The following is a 24,401-nucleotide window of genomic DNA, read 5'->3' on the forward strand; positions in this document are numbered from 1 at the left end:
GACATCATCATCCATTGCGAAACATTTGATTGAGACGGGTCATAAGGTTGATATCAAATCAGCATTTGTTGTGTTGTACAAAAGCCTTCAAGGACGTATACTAAGGTTTATTGAAGCCTTGGCTATACGAAAATTGAAACCCCCTTTGTGTTCAAAAACAATTTGTACTTACACTTAACCTACCCTGGTAGTACTGATTTACTATCCAGAGTGGTAATCACATTTGTTTTTGTGTACTTTAATATTTTTTCCTTTGTTATGACTTACCCTTAACCTGTCTAGTTGACCTTTTAATTTTTCATATATAAACGTTCTTAACAAGTATATGTGTGATCAGATTGTTCGAAATGTATTGCGCAAATATATCACATAATTCTGATAAAACTACGTCTTCTCATTGCATTATCGTAATATGAGTTTTTTTCGAATAACAGTTGATGGAGACTAACACTGTTTGACATTTCACTAGGTAAGGGAAAGTTTAGTTTCGCGATAATTTATGAAGTAAAACAAATCTCATATCTGTTGTAACAAGGTATATCAATTGTGTAAAAAACTAGTCATCAATCAGTGTATTTAAACTCTTCATTTGTAATGTAATTTATGAATAAGAAAGCAACGCGAATACAAAGAAAAGAAATGGCGCAGAATGTCAATAACACAATTACTGAAGAATTCTATTTTGCATTATATCAATAACCATATGATGAACCTACTGTTATATGATATACTGCATAAAACTCACAAATGGTAAGTTTAATTATTCGGCGAACAATGACGTTTTCTGGTTTGCACCATTGAACGAATCATTCAACCCAACTGGATAGATAGAAGCAGAACAACACCAAGAACAAGGAGCATCACGGATCATTACAAAGTAACCACCTAGTGTCTAAGCACCTCGGCTCTACAAACAGCTTAACTGCAACTGTTCTAGTGAAAGAAGTTTGAATCTCATGGGGAGCATCACTTCAATCGAGGTTGTAAATGCAATTAATATATAATCAAACCTTAAGGGTAGTAGTTCACGACTCCAGATCATATTTTTTATGACTAAATGAGACTAACCTCTGCTCACCACGTTGTTTATGTTTGAATTGTATGTGGTCAGTACGAACAAAATTCACGTTTAGATCACCAATTTACCATGCTTTTATTTGTGAAAAATAACTGAACTTGAAGATCTTAAGTCTTAAAATTATTTTTACACCAGACTACTTGGAAAAAGCAGCACGTGTATAAACATACACCTAATGTCTAGCTCTAAATTTCTAACAGACGAGCAATGTCCAGCTTATTTTCTACTATTCTTCTTTGCTATAATGTGACCTACTGAACTCTAACAAGCTGTGATCTGTGGAGTCAACTGAATCGGAGCTGAGGCATAAAACCACCAATCGAGTGAGGTAATGGTCCCAACATATTGCAAATTGACTGAAGTCGCAAACGTAAACAGCTGGACTTTAGCTCAATGATCGGTTTGTATTGTGCTACCAGCAATATCGGGAACTCTTTTGTTTGATTGTGTGGTGTTAGATCTCCAGAACTCACTTGGTAAATACCTTATTTTGTGATTCTATTTTTAAAATTTTAATCTCTTATTTTCGCGCCTAAAGCGCTTATTTTTACCTTCATGTCATATTTTCCACTTGGGTTGATCTTAAACGCTATTGGTTCGTTGTACTTTTTAGTATGCTATTTTGTAACGCCTCCCAAAGACATTTTAACGTTGTATATATACGCTTGCGTTGTGCTTGTTGTTGTTCGTGCTTCTGACTGCTTGTGGAATATATTCCCTTTTCCGTAATTGAACTTCTCTCTCTAGTTAGCGGAAATGGGATGCATTGGAATAACTAGCTTATTAACCATTGTGTTACAGTCTTCGTTCCGTTCTCAGATTAGATGAACTCATGATCTCTTCAAAAATAGCAGATTGTGTACTGCTGGGGAATTAATTATTAAGACGAAACGATCGCCAAAGTACTGCTAGATCAATTTTCAAATATTAGTTTATGATCAAAACTTTCCTACATATTGAACAAAACTTTACAAATCACTTTTTCATAATAAATTTATTATTAATTGTATTAAGTGAAATGGAAAGTTACTAGGCATGTTTACGTAAAAACGAACTAGTGTACAGTGTAAGGTAAATGAAAAATTTCGGAACATATATTGATATAGTGAGCCAACCAGAAGTAGCCAAACTAGGTCAATGGACCTAAAGGGCAAGTTCATATAATTGATAAACAAATGGATTTATTTTATAAGGGGTATATATATATATATATTTGTATTGTAGAATTGAAAATATAAAAGTAAAATGTATGTAAAACATTAAAAATAAGTTTATATCACGAAGAAAATAGACATACGAAAGTGAATTCGATAAGGAATTATTTAGTCTGTAAACAAAATACACCATTATGCATAATTCAGATTAAACATATTAAACAAAAAATTCCGAAGGACAATGGAAGATGTGAGAACCAGGAGAGGTGCTGACGTAGCTTCAGATCACCACCTAGTTGTAGCCAATTTGAAACTGAAGCTAAAAAAGAACTGGACAAGTGGACAAACAGCAATACAAAGGTTCAATACAGCCTTCCTTCGAGATACTGTCAAACTCAATGAATTCAAAATAGCTCTCAACAACAGGTTCCAAGCCTTACAAAATCTACTGAAAGAAGAAGAAACTACTATGGAGGACAACTGGAAAGGCATCAAGGAAGCATTAACTTCAACGTGTCAAGAGGTTCTCGGTCTAAAGAAATACCATCATAAGGAATGGATCTCTACAGAAACACTGGACAAGATCAAAGAAAGGAAGAACAAGAAGGCAGCAATAAACAACAGCCGAACACGAGCAGGAAAAGTCCAAGCACAAGCTGAATACATAGAAGCAAACAAACAAGCGAAGAGGAGCATTAGAGCCGACAAGAAGAAATACGTGGAAGAACTAGCAACGACGGCAGAAAAAGCTGCTAGAGAAGGAAATATGAAACAGCTTTACGATACAACGAAGAAACTATCAGGGAAATACGGTAAACCAGAGAGGCCGGTCAAAGACAAAGAAGGCAAGCCAATCACCGAAATTCAACAACAGCGTAACAGATGGGTAGAATACTTCGAAGAGCTCCTGAATAGGCCGGCTCCAATGAATCCACCGAACATCGAAGCAGCACACATAGATCTTCCTATAGATGTCAATCCACCAACTACGGAAGAAATTAGAATGGCCGTCAGACAAATCAAGAACGGGAAAGCAGCAGGACCCGACAACATACCAGCTGAAGCACTGAAATCAGACATCGAAGCAACCACAAGCATGCTTTATCTTCTATTCAAAAAGATTTGGGAGGAGGAACAAGTGCCGATGGACTGGAAAGAAGGACACCTCGTCAAGATTCCAAAGAAAGGAGATCTGAGCAAATGTGAAAACTACAGAGGCATAACACTACTGTCAATACCAGGGAAAGTCTTCAACAGATTGTTGCTGAACCGGATGAAGGATGCAGTAGACGCCCAACTTCGAGATCAACAAGCTGGATTCCGTAAGGATCGGTCGTGCACAGACCAAATTGCAACACTACGGATCATCGTCGAACAATCAGTTGAGTGGAACTCATCACTATACATCAACTTCATTGATTATGAAAAGGCATTCGACAGTGTAGATAGGAAGACATTATGGAAACTTCTTCGACACTACGGAGTTCCTGAGAAGATTGTCAATATTATCCGGAACTCATACGACGGACTACAGTGCAAAGTAGTGCATGGAGGACAGCTGACAGATGCATTCCAAGTAAGGACCGGAGTCAGACAAGGCTGTTTACTCTCTCCCTTCCTCTTTCTTCTGGTGGTCGACTGGATTATGAAGACCTCAACATCTGAAGGAAAACACTGAATACAATGGACGGCTCAGAATCAATTAGACGATTTGGACTTCGCAGATGACCTAGCCCTCCTATCACGTACACACGAACAGATGCAGATGAAGACAGCCAGTGTAGCAGCAGTCTGTGCATCAGTAGGCCTCAGCATACACAAAGGGAAAAGCAAGGTCCTCAAATTCAAAGCGAAAAACAGCAATCCAATCACTCTTGATGGCGAAACTCTGGAAGATGTAGAATCCTTCACATACCTGGGAAGCATCATCGATGAACAAGGAGGTTCAGATGCAGACGTAAAGGCGAGGATCGGCAAAGCAAGGGCCGCTTTCCTACAATTGAAGAACATATGGAACTCAAAACAACTTTCAACCAATATCAAAGTGAGAATCTTCAATACGAACGTCAAGGCAGTTCTACTGTATGGAGCTGAAACTTGGAGAACTACAACAACCACAATCAAGAAAGTACAAGTATTTATAAATAGCTGTCTACGCAAGATACTCAACATCCATTGGCCGGATACCATCAGCAATAGCCTTCTGTGGGAGAGAACAAACCAACTTCCAGCTGAAGAAGAAATTAGGAAAAGACGATGGAAATGGATAGGACATACATTACGCAAATCGTCAAACTGCATCACGAGGCAAGCCCTAACTTGGAATCCTGAAGGGAAGCGAAAAAGAGGAAGGCCAAAGAACACATTGCGTCGGATAATAGAAGAAGATATGAAAACGATGAATTACAACTGGACGGAGCTAGAAAGGATTGCCCAGGACAGGGTTGGATGGAGAATGCTGGTGAGCGGCCTATGCTCCTTCACGAGGAGTAACAGGCGTAAGTAAGTAATATTAAACAGAGAATGAAAACTCAATTTATAAAGTGACAATGTTACATTGTTTAGGTAAATAAGAAAACTAATAGTTGCTAATAAATAAAAATAACATATTTTTAGATATCCCAATGAGTAGAAAAATTAGATTTTCTAACATTTCGTGACTTTATTCATTATATTAATAACAATCTACTCAATGCTCGAATTATTTGAAATTACCAAGTCAAACTTTGGTAATGTTACATTACTCATTTGAACACATAAATACTGATGCAAAACGCCAACGAATACGCATGCACCACACAACTCACTTGATTTGCATTTGGGCTATGATACTACCCGGATGCCAAGACCGAAGCAGGTGGTTTTCTTAGGGGGTCACACTCGAGGCCTAAAAGGCTGATCCACAAGGCAGTGGAGCAACGTAAGGAGATGCAGTTACATGGTCGCCGGTGACCAGCGATTGGTACATACGGCATTTGTTCCTTCAAGATACTGGAGCCCATGTGCACCATTGGTTTGGAATCAGGGTTTTTCATCTCACTTAGGTGGATCAATCCGTGTCCATCAACCCGGTTAAAGCGCTGGACATTCGCTTTTCGTCCTCTCAATTTCTTAAACAATAATGCTGCGAAAAGGACTTCCCTGACAGTGGCTATGTACGCGTGACCATGTGAGAGCATTTCGAGAGGAAGAACTGCCCATCCTCACCCGTATCAGGGCATTTGGGGCGGTAATGATACCTAATAATTGCTCAGTTTTAAATACGTTAACATAAACGTAGTTTGTTTATTATATGTGGTGAGAAATGAAAGAAAATCTCTGCTACCTTATTTAGCATACGGTTTGATAGAGTTTCATTTGATATTTAAGCTGAGGAATTTTACTACTGACTTAACCTAATCCATCAAATTAAACATACAAATTTCGAAATTAAAAACGTGTTTTTTAAGAAGGTACTTTTAGTAGTTACGTGTTAGACATGAATCTTTGAAATAGAAGCATTAACGAGTTGCTAAGCTTGGAATTTTGATGTTATTAATTGAATATTTAACGTTAATAATTACACAAGTACGAATGTTTCATTTAAAGAACACCATAAACAAATCAAATCTAACTACTTGTTGATGATCAAGTTCTTTTTCTTCTATGATGAATTGAACTAATGATTAATAATACTATTTTCTTAATGAAACATTCGATGTAATTGTACCCCCCCTCAACCAAAGAAAAAACATGGTAATAAGGGATAATTTTTAAAGCATCCAGTTATTGTAAATTAAATTAAAACGGAATAAATTTCCTAAATGACATACTGTCATTATCACTACATTCTTTTTTTTGAAAATAGAACAGAGTTTAACAATAAAACAATCTTCCACTCTAATGGCATAATATATACATAGCTACTTTCCACTAACCAATTAAAGTTCTCGATTTTGTTGGTAAACTTTTTGATTGTGTGGATTTGTAGTTGTAAACAACATATAAGACCGCTCCAATAGTACTTTAGAGAGAGAACATATAAGAGAAAAAAACAAAGATAAATGAAAGGAGAAATTTCATAGTACCAATTTTTTTTAACACGTTCTATTTTTTATATAATTAAACATTGGAATTCTATGTACGTAAAATTCTTTTCAATGGATTTTTTGTCCTTGTGAAGCAATGTTTCATTGGTTTTGTGCTTACGATCAATCACTAAACGCACGTGCAGTCAACTGTCCGATGTGTGGCGCTATAACCAACTCATAGTTGCGACGTCGGCATTAATAAGAGACCAAGTAAAGGCCCTTTTCAGGGCCACCCACAATTTGATTTACATTATTTTGTTTCCAACTCTTATTTCTATGGCAAAGGTCAAGTAATGAAGCAATTATTGATGTCTAATGAATTTTGATATAAATAAAGCAAGAACAAATATTGGTGCAGAATAGTACGAATTCATATTATTTCGAGGTTTCTCGTCAGCTGCTTACAAACCAAAAATGTGATAGAATTTTTACATTGAGATAGAGTGAAAACAATTGACATAAATGAGTATAAATAACTGGGTTACAATAATAATTATATATATATGCATATATGCTAGAACAGGTCACACATTTCCACCACCTGATCCTCTTAAATTATCTTAACTTTTCAAATTCTATTTAATTATTATTACGCAATCTATCTTATGATTATTCAATTCCATTATTACACCACCCAACCCGAATTAATCCCTTTTGACCTCTGACCTGTTCTAGCATATATGCATATATATATATATAGTTATTATTGTAACCCAGTTATTTACACTCATGTCAATTATTTTCACACTATCTCAATGTAAAAATTCTATCACATTTTTGGTTTGTAAGCAGCTGACAAGAAACCTCGAAATAATATGAATTCATACTATTCTGCACCAATATTTGTTCTTGCTTTATTTAAATTCATAAAGGGAACTAATTGCATGGAATTTTGATATGCCTTAGAGATTAATAATCGAAAAGCGATTATCATTCATGTAGTCGTAAACTTTTTTTATAACGTTTATGACATATAAAGGTTAAGAAATTTTATACAATAATTTGTCATCTAATAATTTTAGGTTTAAAATAATGTGATTACCGTTCATGCCTTAGTAACACATTTGTAATCTATTTAATAATAGTACATTTTAATTGAAATATTTCAATATAGTAGGAATTGTTATTTTGTTGTAAGGTCAATGAATTTAGAATTATATTTAATAGTGAATATAATAAGATCATTACACTAATTAATGTGATTATAGGTCATAGAGAAGTAAACACAATTAAGAATACTATCTTATGTATAAATAAAATAATGAAAATATAAAGCAAGTTGAAACCAGATGATTAAAGGTTATATAGGTGTAAAAACAAATGAGAATATTATCCGTTTCATGAATACAAAAATAAGAATTTTATATTCTTGTTTTATATTTAAAGAACCTGAAACCAGAATTATGCGTACGTATGAACTACATCGGATTGTTAACTTGGCCTTCATTATTATTCATAAATACTGATTATATCACCGTATTCATTTTTACATCTGTATATTACCTTTAATTATTGGTAACAAAGTCACTAATTCACTTATTATATTGAAATTAAACGTCATTATTACCTAAATGTGAATTGATACAATTGATCTTATTCATTATTAATATGTAAAATTGAGATAGAAATTTATTTCGTCAGACAACGTAAGCTTATTCATTGACACTTAATACAACCACTATTTCAAATGTTTGTCAAAAATGGTTATATTCATAATGTACAGGTATTTCAGGTTTCATATTATTAAGAACAGAATTCACACATGACGAAAATGTACATACAGTTTTTTTTATTGTTCCTCTATTATGCTTCACAAAGATAGTCGATGATTTTCAAATATCATTCCATACCTTAATTTATTTATTTTAACACATAGATATTGGTACAAGGAGGCACCAAATACATATGCGCCACACAAATCTCATTTGATATGTGTGAGGGCTGTGATACTGCTCGGGTGCCCAGACCGAAGCAGGTGGTTTTCTTAGGGGGCCACTCCCCGAGCCTTCGACCTGAAGGTCTGACCCACAAGACAGTGACGCATCGTAAGGAGATGCAGTCCCATAGAAGCCGGTGACCAACAATTGGTTCATACGCCATTTGTTCCCGCAGGATACTGGAACCCGTGTGCACCATTGGTTTGGGATCCGATTAAAGCGCCGGACATTCGCTTCACCAATCACCGAAGCTGCAATGAAAAGATTGGAAGCTGTCCGTCCAGGAATCAGATTGCAAAGATGAACAGTTTACGACCAATTAAAGGTGACAACATTTTTGTTCATTATCGCTTGAGTACATACTTGCAAAACAAATACACCTATCACCGATCGCTAAACTTTCCTTTCACACCCTACAATTTCTAAGAAATGGGTGGTAGGGAATCATAATTGCCGCCCATTTAATGTCAACATTAATTGAAATAACCCATAATGTCATTGAATAAGAAAAAGAGAATTCAGCGAAGAAATTTTTCTTCTCGACGAAATCATTTACTTAAGCTGTACATTCGTACATATATTGTTATATATGAAAAATATATGTCTGTAGAAGGATAGAAAAGACTGTATCACCAAAAATGGATTCGAGAATAAATAACAAATGAGGTTATGTAGTAATCAAGGGGTAAGGAAGAAAATAATTTATAGGTTAGATAAATAGTCCAATTGACAGATATGAAGAAAAGCGACAAACACAAAAAGGTCATAATAATCGACTGAATAATAATCAACAAAACTTGTATAGGGTAATAATAATAATAACTGATTACAGTTTAAAATGTAAAACAGCAATTTATAAAGTTCAATAATAATCAAATAAAAGTGCAGAAAAACAAGCAGTAAAAAAGCACAATCTCGAAACATACCACTTAAAGGAATTAAGGCCAAGGAAGGATGAGAGGTTGAACAAATCGTTTCTGCACGCAAAGTTCAGGCTTGAGTTCATGGATTTCCAATGCCTCAGCAGTGCATAAAATATTGATCCGATACGCCATCGATCCAGTTCCTGTGACTCTGTAGATTACTTTAAAAGAACAGTCCTTTGGAGCGATATATCCTGTATCGAACTAGTAATTGTTCTATGTTATCCTTTTAAGAGCCAGGCTGGATGGTGTTCCGAGATGCGTTTCGACAGTGATCGATTTGTAAGGTTTATGTAACGTGCTCCACATGAGCAAGTAAATTTATACATTAAAATTAAAACACGAAGTTCAGAGAAGGGATCTCTTTTCAACGAATTTATTATCAAGCTGTACAATCGTATATCTATATGAAAATTTTGTTTTTGTAAAAGTACCAATTCCGTGTGGAAATGTGAACACAGTTAATAAAAAAGGGTTATAATACTAGATTACGCAATATGAATAATAACAATAGATTTAGTGAATATAATAAGATGATTAAAATGTTTTTGTTATAATAGTTAAAGGTCATAGAGGTGTAAAAAATAAATAAGATGATATGATGAGCATTTACTAATAAAACAATAAGAATATAAGACATGAGTAAAGGGGGGAATGCAGTAATAATAATAATAAAAATAATGGATGGTAAGAGTTTCGGCTATTTTTAAGAGTTGGATACGAAGAAATCTGGGTAGATTTGAACGAATCATATAAACAACCTTAAAGTCAATTTGTGGATCTGTAGAATGGTTATAGTGGATTAGGTGTTCAAGAATAGAACTCCTAACTACTTTCCTTCCTCCCTTATAGAACCAAGCTGGAATATGTTCCCGTATCCGAGTTGAAAGCGAGCGCTGGCTACGGCCAATGTACCTTGCTCCATAAGAGCAGGTGAACTGATAGGTGCACATGGAGGCGACCAGACGCGGAAGCTTGTCTTTTATGGACACAGAAAATAAGTTTCTACTAGTGAAGGTTATTCGCAGTTTTTCCGCGTTAAATGTTCTTCTAATATCAGAATGGGTTTTGTGGAGTCTTAGAAATTTCACAGGTTGAAATCATGAGTCGATTGAAGCTAGACCAACCTGGAAGCACTGGACGGCCGTTTCGTCGCAGCATGGAACCCCTCAGCGCGAGACTGATAGGTCCTGGGTTCGAATCCCACGTGATGCGGGATTGTGGATGCGCACTGCTGAGGAGTCCCATACTAGGACGAGACTGCCATTCAGTTCTTCTAATAGTTGTTGTTAGACGATTTTTGATTACGTCTGATGTTCGATCACCTTTAAATTCCAGACTTATATAAAGGTGTTTCTTCGGAACGGAACAACTAGAATTCTTGTCGTGACTACTTGTATTCATATTCTTTTCTATGAACCGTTCTGGGTAACCATTTTCCGTCAAAGTCTTTTTGAGGAATGCGAGTTCTTCGTTTATACATTCCGTACTGCATATCTGTATGTATGTGATAGCATAAAGAATGGATAAGGTTTCTCTTCCTACTTAACGGAACCCAGCTATAGAAGTTGGTTAGCTGGCCATTCCATGTTTGTTTTCTAAAGATGGATCTTTTTAAAGAACCATCACTCTTTCTCATCAGACGTACATCGAGAAAAGAAATTGACTAGTCTCGTTCCCGTTCTAACGTGAAGTCTACGGAAGGTGGCATGAGTTAAAGGTGAGTCGAATATCATCTAAATCAATATTATTGTCACAAACGACAAACGTGTCGTCCATGTATCTCACGTATAGGTGGAATCGATTGATCATTGAACGGTGTTGGTCGTTTTCTACATTTGCCATGAAACAGTCAGACAATCAGACGTAATCAAAAATCGTTTAACAACAACGATTAGAAGAACATTTAACGCGGAAAAACTGCGAATAACCTTCACTAGTAGAAACTTATTTTCTGTGTCCATAAAAGACAAGCTTCCGCGTCTGGTCGCCTCCATGTGCACCTATCAGTTCACCTGCTCTTATGGAGCAAGGTACATTGGCCGTAGCCAGCGCTCGCTTTCAACTCGGATACGGGAACATATTCCAGCTTGGTTCTATAAGGGAGGAAGGAAAGTAGTTAGGAGTTCTATTCTTGAACACCTAATCCACTATAACCATTCTACAGATCCACAAATTGACTTTAAGGTTGTTTATATGATTCGTTCAAATCTACCCAGATTTCTTCGTATCCAACTCTTAAAAATAGCCGAAACTCTTACCATCCATTATTTTTATTATTATTATTACTGCATTCCCCCCTTTACTCATGTCTTATATTCTTATTGTTTTATTAGTAAATGCTCATCATATCATCTTATTTATTTTTTACACCTCTATGACCTTTAACTATTATAACAAAAAACATTTTAATCATCTTATTATATTCACTAAATCTATTGTTATTATTCATATTGCGTAATCTAGTATTATAACCCTTTTTTATTAACTGTGTTCACATTTCCACACGGAATTGGTACTTTTACAAAAACAAAATTTTCATATAGATATACGATTGTACAGCTTGATAATAAATTCGTTGAAAAGAGATCCCTTCTCTGAACTTCGTGTTTTAAATTTATATATACACATTAATGTGGCCCAAAGCGGAAGTTTGTCCTTAACACATCCCAGAATGGTCGGCTAAAGAAAACAATTCAGAGCTTAGCTGCGTAGAATGTTTTATTCAACGATTTTGAAATCTGTTTATTTAGGATTTCAGCAACCGTGTCTCCTTTAAATTCTATATTCATAAAGAGTTTTCTTCAGTACTGTCGATGCTTTTTCATGAAACCTGGGTGTCAAGTTGCTAACGACGAATCTAGGTGGATAACTATTTCTGATGAGGGTCTGTCGAAGATGAAATAGTCTCTCATCTGTTTTGTCAGAGAAACAAATTCGCTTGATCCTCGAGGATAAAGAGTGGATTAGGTTCCTTTTTCTACTCAGTGGGATGCAACTATGGAAATTTGTGTATTGTCCATTCCAGGTAGGTTTTCTATACATAGATCTCTGTAAAAAGCCATCAGGCATTCTTTTTAAACGGACATCAAGAAAATGAAACTTTTGGTTTGTCTCTGCTTCTAAGGTAAATTGAATTGATGGGTGACAATTATTGGAAATATTCAAGATTTCATTGACGTTCATGTCTTCTTCACAAATAATGAAAGTATCATCACAACAAGGGCGACCTGCTTGAGCATCTGGGCTACCTGTTCCTGTCATCCAGATATTTCAACAAGTTATCTATTTTTGTTTGTTTTAATACATCAATATGTTTAATAATCGCATGATGTATTGTGCTGCGTTTCTGAAAAGTGTACAGCCTTTCGTTGTCAAAGTTACAAAAAACTCAATAAGACCCAAGGTGGTTGCTGGCAATATACAGCGAAAAGAATGCACATTATTCAGATGTTCATTTACTGAACTGCTAACATCTAACTGGCGATCACGCAATATTTATCGCCAGGACCGACCAAGAAGAAAGGAACGGAAACATGTTGAAATACTTTACGCTGAGAATTCTATATTGTACCAAAAATATAATATTGAATAAAGATGATAATAATAATAATAATATATCTCTTATATAAATGAAATCTCTCAGTTATTGGTCGAAGTACCGAGTTTTCTAGATTGGCCATGAAACAATCAGCCAAGAGAGGACCCAAAAATTATTTTCATCCTTACCTCTTGATTAGTAAAGTAACCTCGTTTGTTATTTATTCTCGAATCCATTTTTGTGATGTAATCTTTTCTATCCCTCTACAGACATATATTTTCCATGTATAACTATATATATATATATACGAATGTACAGCTTAAGTAAATGATTTCGTCGAAAAGAACATTCCGTTCGCTGAATTCTCTTTTTCTTATTCAACATTAATTATTTTATTTTAAAAAGGTTGTATACAGAAAGTTTTTTAGCGGTAAAATATCTATTATATATCTTACCTATAAACCAGAGACTATTTCCAAGTACTAAGAAAATATTCTATCCAGTTAACTGAGTTCCGATAATCAGCCAAGCACAATGAGTTAGATAGCGAGAAAATAAACATAATTTGACTACTGATTGTTGAGTTATAGATATATTCACAGTTAGGTGTAATCTGTCATCTTTGTCTATGAATTTTGTTAGTATTTATTAAGTTGAATTCATATCCAAAACTCTTTATCAATATTTTGAGACAACAGAAAAAAATGTACCTAACACTGATTTTATTTCAGCTGTTTCATTCTACGTTTAGGATTGGTGGTGATTAGGATCAGCTAATTATCAAGATAACCACTACTGAGAGGTGAAATCGACACCTCAAAAACATACGAAAAATGCTTATCAGCTGGTTAACTTGAAAATCAGTATTGAAGTTATTTTTTATATATGTGGGTTTGCGTTTCTGGAGAATCTTTTGGTAAAATCCATCAATTGCATTAGTTAAACTACAGACGTTGTCTATATACGTGTATTCGAAAGAATTCATACACAATAAAGTAAGAAGTGAATGAGAGAGTGGGCTAAAAATGACTATACTACAAAGTTAACATACCTTACAGTAAGACCAGTGAAATTTAGGGTCGTATACACATAGTCACCACCAACAAACATCCCACCATAGGTCACCAATATATTCTGTTCAAAAAGATGAAAATTAATTAGATTTAAAAACAGTTTGAAAGTCATTAGTTATTACTTACTGCTTCTAAAGATTCTCTTCTTTCTTTTACTTAAACTTATCATTATCGAATGGATAATTATCCTACAGAATTACCATTCATAATAATAGCTTTTTTACATCAATATTTAGAACCATTAGGCAACCTTCTTTTAATTGCTTTTAAAAATTCAGTCAGGTTTAGGTATTAACAATAAGCCGTACTTTCGAATAATCACTAAAATTCCCTTTCTTTTCATTAAATTAATCTTATTTATTCTGAAAAACATAACTAAACATCGAAACATTACACATCAACAATTGGAAGCTTGAATACCGTTGACTGTTTTTCAACGCAAAAATAATTACTCTATAGAATATATACAACAAAGTGACTCACTTTAATGACACCTAAAATGCTAGTTGTTAATGCAGAAGTATATTGAGTACATTGAACGAGAGTATAGTTTAATGCCACAGCAGAACAACAGGAAAACATAAAATACAATAAAAATAGAGGATCTAGCCAATGTTCAAACTGAATGATCTATAGCAGAGAGAACAAAAAAGGAAGAAAAAGAAAACGTTATAGTGTTATGTGATGATAACCACAGTGGTCTTGAATGCTGTTGGGATTATGAGGGCGGTTATCACTCCGCGGTTGCCCATACCGTGGAAGGGTTCTTCTAGAGGTACCTGAAAAGGAAATTGGATTAAAGGTGGTCTTAGAGACCTGACAGCGTGACCGCAATGCCCAAGGGACAACTGCTTGAGGTCGGTCATACACGACCTTTTTGTGAGTAATTTTCGTGTTAGCTCCGTACTTGTTGAGACCTTACCGCTCGAGACGGATATCCGTGGGATAAGGCGAGGTGTGCATTCTAGGCAGCATCGCTGCTTATGCTGGTTGTCTGAAGGAAACACCTTACTGCCGTCACATCTCTGTACAGTCAGCAGTACGACTTCACCCTCAAACCTTGGGTTTGCTGCTTTTAGTATTACCTCTCTTCAACCGACCTGTCTGGCATAGTAGGACCTTGAGGAATGATTTTTCCAGCCAGTATAGCTCGACTGGTTTATCACGATAGGCAAGCCCGACTCCCACGTCAAGGTAGCAACAACGGTCGGGATAGTGTTATATAGGTATCAATGTCAATATTAAACTTGATAGTTTCAAACGAATTGAGCATTGGGTAGAAAGGTAATAAATATATTTTTTGTTATATCGAACTGAGTAGAAAAATTGTATTTCTTACGTTACGTGACCACATGTAAGCCACTTTTTCTTCATAGTAAATTCTACAATGTTATCTTTGTACTATTTAAACTTGTATTAATTTAATTCGGTTATTTATTTACTTTGAAGAAGTGGCTTACATAAAGTCATGAAGCGTCAGAAATACAATGTTTCTACTCATTGTGATACAGCAAAAGATATATTTACTACTGTTATAGTGTTATGGTTTAGCGAATTAAATCTGAAGAAAATGTACGAATTAGAGTATTCTTTGAGATTTTAAGAGTGAAATATTTTAAAAATTAGTACTTAAGACAGAAACTTAGTCAGCCAGTGCCCTCTTGAAGAAAGGTTAAAGCGATTAGTCCCTTTGATAAATTTGGATCGTATAATAAGTAGACGAAGATTATCCGAACTATGTAAAGCCTTGGCTACACGAATATTTAAACCCCGTTTATGTATTCCAAAACTGTTTTCTCTCTCCTCAAGCCTACCCTGGTAATATTAACTTATTATTCAGCACGATGAGTTTCACATTATTTTTCTTATTACCATTTTTTTCTTCTAACCTTTCATTTGTCTAGTTGGCCTTATATTATTTTCACATAGAAGTGTTCCTAAAAAGTATATATGGTCAGATTGCTTGAAATGTATTGTGCCAATAAATATCACATAATTGTGATAATCTTCGTCTCATTACACTATCTGAAGAAAAGCTAATTTAAGTAAAGACAATATTAGTGATATTTCAGTTAATGAAAGTCAGATGTTTATCATTGAGATGACAACGTAAAACTATTTCACATTGTTTAGCATAAACATCAATAAACTTATCATAAATCCTTTAGTTATTTTCATAATGAAATATTATATCAATGATAAAAATACTACAAGAACACTGAACATCAAAATTTAGGATGTTAGAGATATACATTATTGATAATAAATTTCAAATCCGCAAACCAATCAGGTAGGGATGAAATAGGCATAAGCTATAAAATTAACTGAATGATTAGCAATTCTCTCTTCTATTTGTCTTTCAGATTAACTAAGTAATTACAACTACCTAATAAAGTAGTATTAGTAATATTTACTTAGGACTCTCTTCAGCAGTGATATACTACAGTCTTGCAAGAAATAAAACCAAAAATCTTAAGAAAACAATAACGAGTACTGGGGGGGGGAGGAGACGATTTAAAAATACACTTGCAATGGTATCTCTAATTGAGATAGTGGAGATTTGTAGCTCAGGCGGATGATTTTGATGGAATTTCGTTCTCTGAGCTAATGATGAAAGCTCTACGACCAAACCATCCAGTTAAGAGAACAAAACCCCATCAAAATCTCTAATTGACTAAAGTTGGACAATGTGACTTACTTATCTCTTAGTAATCTATGAAAGTAAATTTTTAGTATCTTTTATTGTGTATCATATGAAAAAAAATATTTTAAAACATAAAATTAACTGAGTCTAACAAAATCTAAGCGCCTTGAATGAAGTTTTGAAATTTGAATCACTTATAAGGTTATGATCATTGTTTGTGAACCAATGTCCATTTTGTACATCAAATCATTTCACTTGTAATCATAATTGTATCTATAGATTAAATAACAGTTCTAGACTAATTCAAAATAGCTGGTCTTTATGGAGAAATTTTTACTATTCTATAACTACATTTTTCATCATTTTTTGAACCGCCCCAGTGAATAAAAAAGGTATACAATACATTCTTTCCAACTCTGTTTTATGAAGAAAAGAAACTACCGATACCAAGTATTTGATTCTATTTTTACAAAATAAGAATGAACAAGCTTCTAGAATACGATTGATAAGTTGGGATCAAAAGATAAATTCACGTTTTCCCTAACTTAGTGTAACATCTTATGACATCGGCTTAATACTTTTCCAGTGTAACATCATTTCAGATCAATATATTTGTACCTATTCAGTGTAAATTTCGTTCAGTATAACAGGTGTGAACTTTCACTTAGTGTGACAATTATATTATGTGTATTGTTCTATGTGAACTTCGTGTTTCACAGTGATCCTGGGTACCATTTCATTTAACTAATCAATTGTGTAAAATCAGTATAAGTGAGTGTATGTGGTTTAATGATATGTTACAAAACTTGGCTTTGGAACGTGTTTTAGGAGGGTCAATAAATCTTCATTTGCACTGGTCTTTGTGTTTTTAATTAGCACCATGGGGATGGCAGTGGTTCTTATTTCCACGTATAAGCAGTAGGACCGTGGATCCAACAGAACCGACCTATACATTACAAAAGGCAATACCCAAATGTAACAATGCATAAACTATATATTTTCCTTTACTTAAATTGGCGATAAATAAGAACACGTGGCAAAAAGTTGACCAATTTCTAACCATTACGAAAGCATGGTTGAATCTACCTACCTACCCATCTATCTATTTACCACAAAAAAGATCATTTGTAATGCAATAACGAGACCAAGTAAGACCATTTCTGAGAGTATTTACTTCCGAATAATGAACATAATGTTTAAAAAATACTGAATATTTTTCATAATGTAGTATTCTTACACTGCATGACAAAGAAACTACCAAATATTTTAAGTCAACGAGAAAGGCGAGTATAATTCGATTTTTCGCGATAGAAGACTGCCACTCGTTCTGGAATACATGCCTAGACTCTGATCATGCTCTAATACGAACACGCATTTGTTTGCGCCTCATTAGACGCAGAAGAGAAAGCCAAAGATAGGTTCTATGAACAATTGAAGTCACGCTTAGATAATTTCAAAAACGAGGCTGACCCAGATGTTGCTTGGAAAGATGTCAACCTATCAACTTAGAATACACAGATGACATAGTTCTGTTTAGTGAAGACACATGAAATCCAGTATCTTGGTAGCATTGAACAACAATGTCAGTATATTTGGGATGGGTTTCTCCCCTTCTAAATGCAAATTGTTGCTTTAGGACTGGTCTGCGTCAACACCTGAACTAAGGATAGGGGATGAAATAGTCCAACGCGTCGACAACTTCACTTATCTTGGAAGTCTGATCAGTCCTAATGGGTTGGTATCTGATAAAATCTCTGTACGGGTTGAGAAAACTCGTTCGGCTTTCGCCAACGTACATCATCCATGCTGAGGGTCAAATATCCGCCTATCAATCAAGGGACGAGTATACTGTGAAGCAGTTCACCCTGTTCTACTTTCCGACTGAGAAACGTGGCCATTAAGAGTAGAAGGTTTATTATTATCGTGAGCTACTAGTATTTGACCACATGTCTTAGAAATATAGCTCGCATCTGCTGGGATCGCCGGGTAAGTAATAGTGAGATTAGACGCAAGGTATTATGGAATGATGGCAAATCGGTTGATGAGGTTGTAAATCTTCATCGACTGAGAATTTTAGGTCATGTGTTACGTATGCCTGAACACCGATTACCACGATACGTAATGCTGACTAGTGTTGGGGATGCTTGGAAGAAAGAGGCGGCCAAACCAAAACGTGGTATCAGTCCTTGAAGTCACTAACTCGTAGCCATGTCGGTAGATGCAGACTACTTGGTTGGGGTCCGCGCGACTATCGTAACCAATGGTTGGAGACTCTGGGTGACATGGATTGGAATCGACCATAGTGGCGTAGGTGTACACACTCTGTGTCTTCTCTTGAACCATGAGATTAAAATCACTTTATGCCTTTCTTCCTACGAACCAATTATTTCTTCCTGTACTATGTCCTTATATGCAATCCTTCTTTTATATATTACTACCATTGAAGTGACTACTTCTATGAACGTGGTGTTCATTTCGTTATGCTAGTGAGGTATGGCATCTTGGACCGATGCATATGTGTGCCTGGTCCTACGTTGTAGATGAATAACTTCTCAAGCCAATTTGGTTCTATCAGTCCATATCTATGTCATCTACCTCAATTAATGTTTTTGTATGAATATAGTGGACGTACATATAGAACAATGGATCCCATATTTTATTGGAAATGAGACAAATTATCGAAATTTATCAAACAGACATCACGACCGTATTGGTCGATAAAAAATTACGTACCTCTGTAAAGTCACATTGTACATATACCAAAATGAAGAGAATCGGCAGCATTAATAATGAATTAAAGTATAACAGCTCAACGCTTGAAAAATCATAATCTCTAAGTCTGGATTTTGTTAAAAGTGCTTTCCCAGTTGTTGAAATATTGTTAATTAAAATATATGTATATCCAATAGGGTCAAAAGTAATATCACCACTAAAATAGAAAGTTTATAAATTATCATGAAAGATTACTTACATGGCGGCGATTACTGCTCCGATAACCATAACAATGACTGACAAGTAAATAGGAATACTTCTTTTAGTCCTATGAATGTTAAAATTAAGAAGAAACAAGCAGATACCCTAATAAAAGATATTCACCAACCATAATGAGAACATTAGAAATCCTTCGCAAAGCTGTAAACAAAGGTAAACTGAATACATGATTTAACGGTAATATAAGCTACCTGAGGCTTCCTGTACCGGCAATGCCCATAACAATGTCAACTGCAGAAAAAATGGACAGCGGTAAAATCTACATTAGGTCAGCAATTTAAAGTTTATTTCAAATAACATACCTTAATAGGAACTTCTGTGAAATCATCTGATCGGATGCGATATGAACATAGAGTTTGTATTAGTATGAAAGTAAACAGAGTCTAAAAATAAATGCCGAGGGGGTTTTAGAAGTAACTAACTTGAATTAATGCCAGCAACAGATATGAAGGAAATCTGTGAAATGAGGTTGTACAAGCGCAGGCACTTACTTGAAAGTAGTCAGAACTAATTTGTTTGAAAAAATGATAGAAATAGAAAAACTCATATATATCAGGGCGACAAAAGCAATTCTCCGTACAGACATTTCGACGATTCAAAATTTGACAGATTATAATTTCTTTAAAAAGTATTGAGGAACTTGAGTTTTGTTTACTTTATGAGTAAGCTGAAAAACAACAGTATAATTAGTCATAACATTAAATGTAAGTATAATAAAGCTGTTTAACAGCAATTTGCATGTACAGGTGACCTGCTTGAATATCTGGGCTACCTGTTCCTGCTATCGAGATATTTTAACAAGTTATTTGTTTCCTTGTTTGTTTTAACAGATCATTATATCAATTAATTGCATAACCCATTCGGGTGCGTTTGTGTAAAGTTTACCACTTTTCGCTGTACAAGCTAATAAAATTTACAATAGGAGACATCGTGATGGCTGACAATGTGTATTGAAAGGAATGAACATTATTCAGATGTAGACTTCTTAAATGCTAATATCTAACTGGCGATCACTCGATATTTATCGTCAATATCGATCAAGAAATAAAAAAAGGAAACTCGCTGAAATAATTTGTGCCGAGAATACTATATTGTACCAGAAATATAATATTGAGTAAAGCTAATAATAATAATTTAACATAATTTTCATCAGCAATTAATTTATTTCCACTCATAAAAAGACATATTTGACAAAGACCTCAGAAAACAGTCCAAACAGTCAAAATTAGAATTATTGCAAATATCTAGCTTATCCTCGTTGCTTTAAAGCTTTGTATCCAATTATTGGCAAATGTTGTTTAGGTGTGGTATTCTTGTTTATTAGTTCATTTAATTTCATTGGTGGATGCCATATGCTACTTAAACAGCTGGACTTTTGGTTCAGAAGAGTATCAGTTAGTAGATACAATGGTCACTTAGATGTGACCTCAGTTAATGTAAACAATTCAACATATTTTCAGTTTAATAACTAGATTTAAATTACAATCAATAAAGACCTTTGGAATTACCAATTACAATCTACTGCACACACTCATGAAACACTATTTTGATTTCTTATGCTTTGTTTGACCATCAATGATCAAAATAATTTCAAACAAATTAGATGAAACTATATCTATATTACTCCTACTCCGTATCACCTGATGACCACGCTAGGATATGTCTGGGTATAAATTAATGCGGAAGCTCAAGAAACCTACTAGTACTGCCCTGAAACTCTATCGAAGGTTCCCAACACTTGACATATGTATAAGACTATTAAACTAGTCAAGTTTATTCCTATTAAACGTGGATACCAGTTTATTACGTGATGCATGCAACTATTTCGGTGCTCTGCTAAATTTCACAAATTCTCAGTGACTTCGTATTATATAATTCTTACGAGGTAAATTGAATATGCAATGGGAGATAAAAGAAAGGTATACGCCTGTAACAATAAAACATAGTGGTGTCGTGAGAATCTTGTGATCTTTACGTCAACTCTGTGTGGATTTATTCGACACCACCACTCAGCTGATTTCTAACACGCTTACACAAATTGTTTAACTCGGCCTGTAGTTATTCTAGGGTAATTGTAGGTCCCAAGTCCAGGTAAAGGAAGAGAGTTGGACACCGGGTCAGCAACTGCGTCCCGTTCAAAACAACCTTGTTAAATAAACCCTAAGCACACTGAACAAATTAAACCATTTGCACTTTGTCCTCTGAGTTAAAGTGTCTTCATTCAGAACTATTACGCCTTATGGTGAATGTCGAGATTCTTCGAAAGTTATAAGGTCAACACCCCTTCTAACAAACAGACCAACAGATAATATAAGCACATGGAATGTCCTTACAATGTGGGAGGCCAGAAGGACCAATCAAATAGCTATGGAAATGAGGAGATATAACATTCCAAGCTCCCAATTTTAGGGAAAATTTGACCTATTTTGGGAAAATGGCACAAAAACCCCAAAATTTCCAAAGACCTAGGGAAATCCCCCTTTCACCTTGGTGAAGCTCATTTGACTTCGAAAGTTTCCCCAAAATTTCCTCAAACTTGGGAGCTCGGGATGGCGATGCTCGGGATCAGTGAAACCCATTGAACCCAAAATAGACAGAAAAGGTGAGACTCAGAAGAGATGCTATTGTGTTCTGGTCATGAAGAATAAAATGCTCCGCACACTCGGGGAATCGCTCAGATGCTGTCCAAAGAAGCACGAAAAACACTTATAGGATGGGGACGTAAAGGATACAGAATCATCAAATCATTCTTCAAAACAAAGGAGATCACAATGAATGTTGTCAAGTGTTATGCACTCACCAATGGTAGCATCGACGACGACAAAGATCAGTTATATGGGAGGCTGCAATCGATCATTGCGAAGTGCTCAGGAAACGACCTGGCAATCCGCTTGGGCAACCTAAGCACCAAAATAAGAATGGACAGCATCGGGTATGAAGGTATCATGGGACGATATGGAGTGAGAGAAAGGGACGAGAATGATGAGAGATTCAAAAGTTTATGTGCATTCAACAAAATGGTTAGACGACAAAATACTACCACACAAACACACACACGAAGCTCTACGGGTCTCGCCGTATCACACCACAGAGAACCGGATCGATCAAATTTGCATTACTAAAAGACTTAAAATGTCAATGGAAGATGTGCGAACCAGGGAAGGAGCTGACAGAGCTTCGGAAACGGAAAGGAGGATGACTAAAAGATACGCTGCACCGGGAATCAGAAGCAGACATCTGGAAAGGAATGCCCGAGACAGTTAGATGGAGAGTGCTGGTGGGCGGTCTATGCCTCTTCACGAGGAGTTACAGGCGTAAGTACACCGTGAACATTTAATGGAGTAACTACTGTGTCATCATAGGTTAAGAACTACCCAAACTCCCAAGTTTGGGGAAATTTTGGTGAACTTCGGGTAAATTTTAGGGATTTTGTGCTATTTCCCCATAATTCCCTCAAAGTTCACTATAGCGCCTTCCCCAAAATAGGTCAAATTTTCACCCAAATTGAGAGCTTGGGGATCTTGACTCCCCTCAAACAAAATATTCCAAGGCTGTCCTCATAAGTGACAAGTTTTAACTATTTCCATTATCAAAAATGAACCATGCACTGTTCATTTTTGACCGCTGGTCAAACTCGTAAAGCTTTGTAAAACCAAAGCTTCTTCAGAATGTGCAACTGAGTGCTTGATTCTGAATAATATTTGAGGTGTTTTTGGTATCGATCTTTAAGCAAAATTGTTCTGACTTATACAAGACTACATACAGTATACTAAATAAAATAACTTACAGCTTGACCATTCTTTAAACACTTGGTACTTAAGTCTAACAAAACTAACAGTAACCGGTGAGACTAAAATTTACGAACGATTTCTTGCGACGCTAAGATGACCTTGAAAATGTCAATTTACTAAGGCTAATTGAGGGTTATAAACGAGTGCAAGTAATGAGAATTATAATTTACCGTTGATGGTTATCGTTAGGAGATAAACTTAGGGTTTTCATCACGAATTAACATAAGCTAAAATACCAAAAGGTTATTCAGCCAAACAGACGGAAGAATTTTAAAATTCTGACACAATTTTGCCAAAATTCAAGAATTGTTACTCTTAAGCTGACTGATTCATCCATAAATTATAGTTTCTCCGGACACTCAAACATATGTTAAACGGACTGATGTGCAGTTTCAGTAACACCTGAAACAAAAAGCCGACACTCTCAGTAGAAGAAAGAAGGATAGTGAATATTGAACTAAAAATTATCTTAAATACAGCCTTCGAAATGCTACAGAGACATCGCACATATTCCAGGAAACATCAGTTTCAAATATTTGTTCAGCATTTGAAGTCCCCTTGAACAGTCTTGAATCTACGACCTTCGGAATATCCTGTCATTTTATTGACAACAAATTAACACTGGTATGTTAATAATGTTCATAAACATTAGTTGTTCCATTAATATGTATAGCAGCGAAATCGACACTACCTGCCTGTGGCTGATTCGTACCACCTATCTCCTTTCATTTGTAGCTGTAAATAGATCCCCCAAAGTCCTCAACATTTGATGCTGACCGCATCAGTTTTAATGGACTTGTAACAGCCTAGGTTGGTTGGTTAAGAGTTGACCCCAAACAACCAAGCATATGCCAAAACAGTACTGTTCAAGTATTCATTCACTTCCTTGTTTTGTATAAGCGTTATATTCCCTATTATCTTATATTGAATGTTGAGAGCCTTTGTTTGTCTGAACAGGTAATCCGACGCTCCACTGCTACCGCGCTGAGATCGAAATAAAGACCTATTCACTACTTGTCTGGTTTCTTCTATCAATAGCACGAGGGTTACTTTAAGGCGCGAAAGACTCACTCAGACGAAGGTGCTCTGTCAAGCATCCGCATCAGATCATGATTGGGTACACCATGCTTCACATCTTCTACAACCTCCAATCAGCTTAGATTGGTCACTTCTCGATATATTGATGTTCTATCAAAAGT

The 24,401-nt window shown here is 35.4% G+C and overlaps 1 protein-coding gene across 2 annotated transcripts; it reads right to left on the reverse strand.

Annotated features, from left to right (window-relative positions):
- Positions 1-684: 684 nt before the first annotated feature.
- SQV7 (UDP-sugar transporter sqv-7) lies at positions 685-23,312 on the reverse strand. Of its 2 annotated transcripts, XM_051212318.1 has the most exons (12): positions 23,199-23,312; positions 19,903-20,078; positions 19,834-19,867; positions 19,714-19,794; positions 19,603-19,670; positions 19,498-19,569; positions 19,392-19,460; positions 19,154-19,349; positions 14,260-14,406; positions 13,755-13,837; positions 6,150-6,235; positions 685-2,221 (listed from the first exon to the last, which is right to left on the reverse strand). In XM_051212318.1, exons 2-12 carry the CDS (start codon positions 19,995-19,997, stop codon positions 2,208-2,210), a joined length of 945 nt encoding a protein of 314 aa, XP_051072488.1. In that variant the 5' UTR covers positions 19,998-20,078; positions 23,199-23,312; the 3' UTR covers positions 685-2,207. The 2 variants fall into 2 exon arrangements, with proteins under 2 accessions (XP_051072488.1, XP_051072489.1); XM_051212319.1 differs by lacking the exon at positions 685-2,221 and having other exon boundaries at positions 5,969-6,235; positions 19,603-19,794.
- Between the last annotated feature and the right edge of the window lie 1,089 nt (positions 23,313-24,401).

This window comes from Schistosoma haematobium, chromosome ZW (genome assembly GCF_000699445.3).
Source record: "Schistosoma haematobium chromosome ZW, whole genome shotgun sequence".
Classification (NCBI taxonomy): Eukaryota; Metazoa; Platyhelminthes; class Trematoda; order Strigeidida; family Schistosomatidae; genus Schistosoma; species Schistosoma haematobium.

What these genes read in the sequence shown, in the direction of transcription:
- SQV7 (XM_051212318.1), bottom strand. Translation starts at nt 19,997, where the DNA reads ATGTCTGTACGGAGAATTGCTTTTGTCGCCCTGATATATATGAGTTTT. An exon ending in TCACAGAAGTTCCTATTAAG is followed by an intron (nt 19,671 to 19,713) that starts GTATGTTATTTG and finishes GACCTAATGTAG; the next exon opens with ATTTTACCGCTGTCCATTTT. An exon ending in GCCGGTACAGGAAGCCTCAG is followed by an intron (nt 19,570 to 19,602) that starts GTAGCTTATATT and finishes TCATGTATTCAG; the next exon opens with TTTACCTTTGTTTACAGCTT.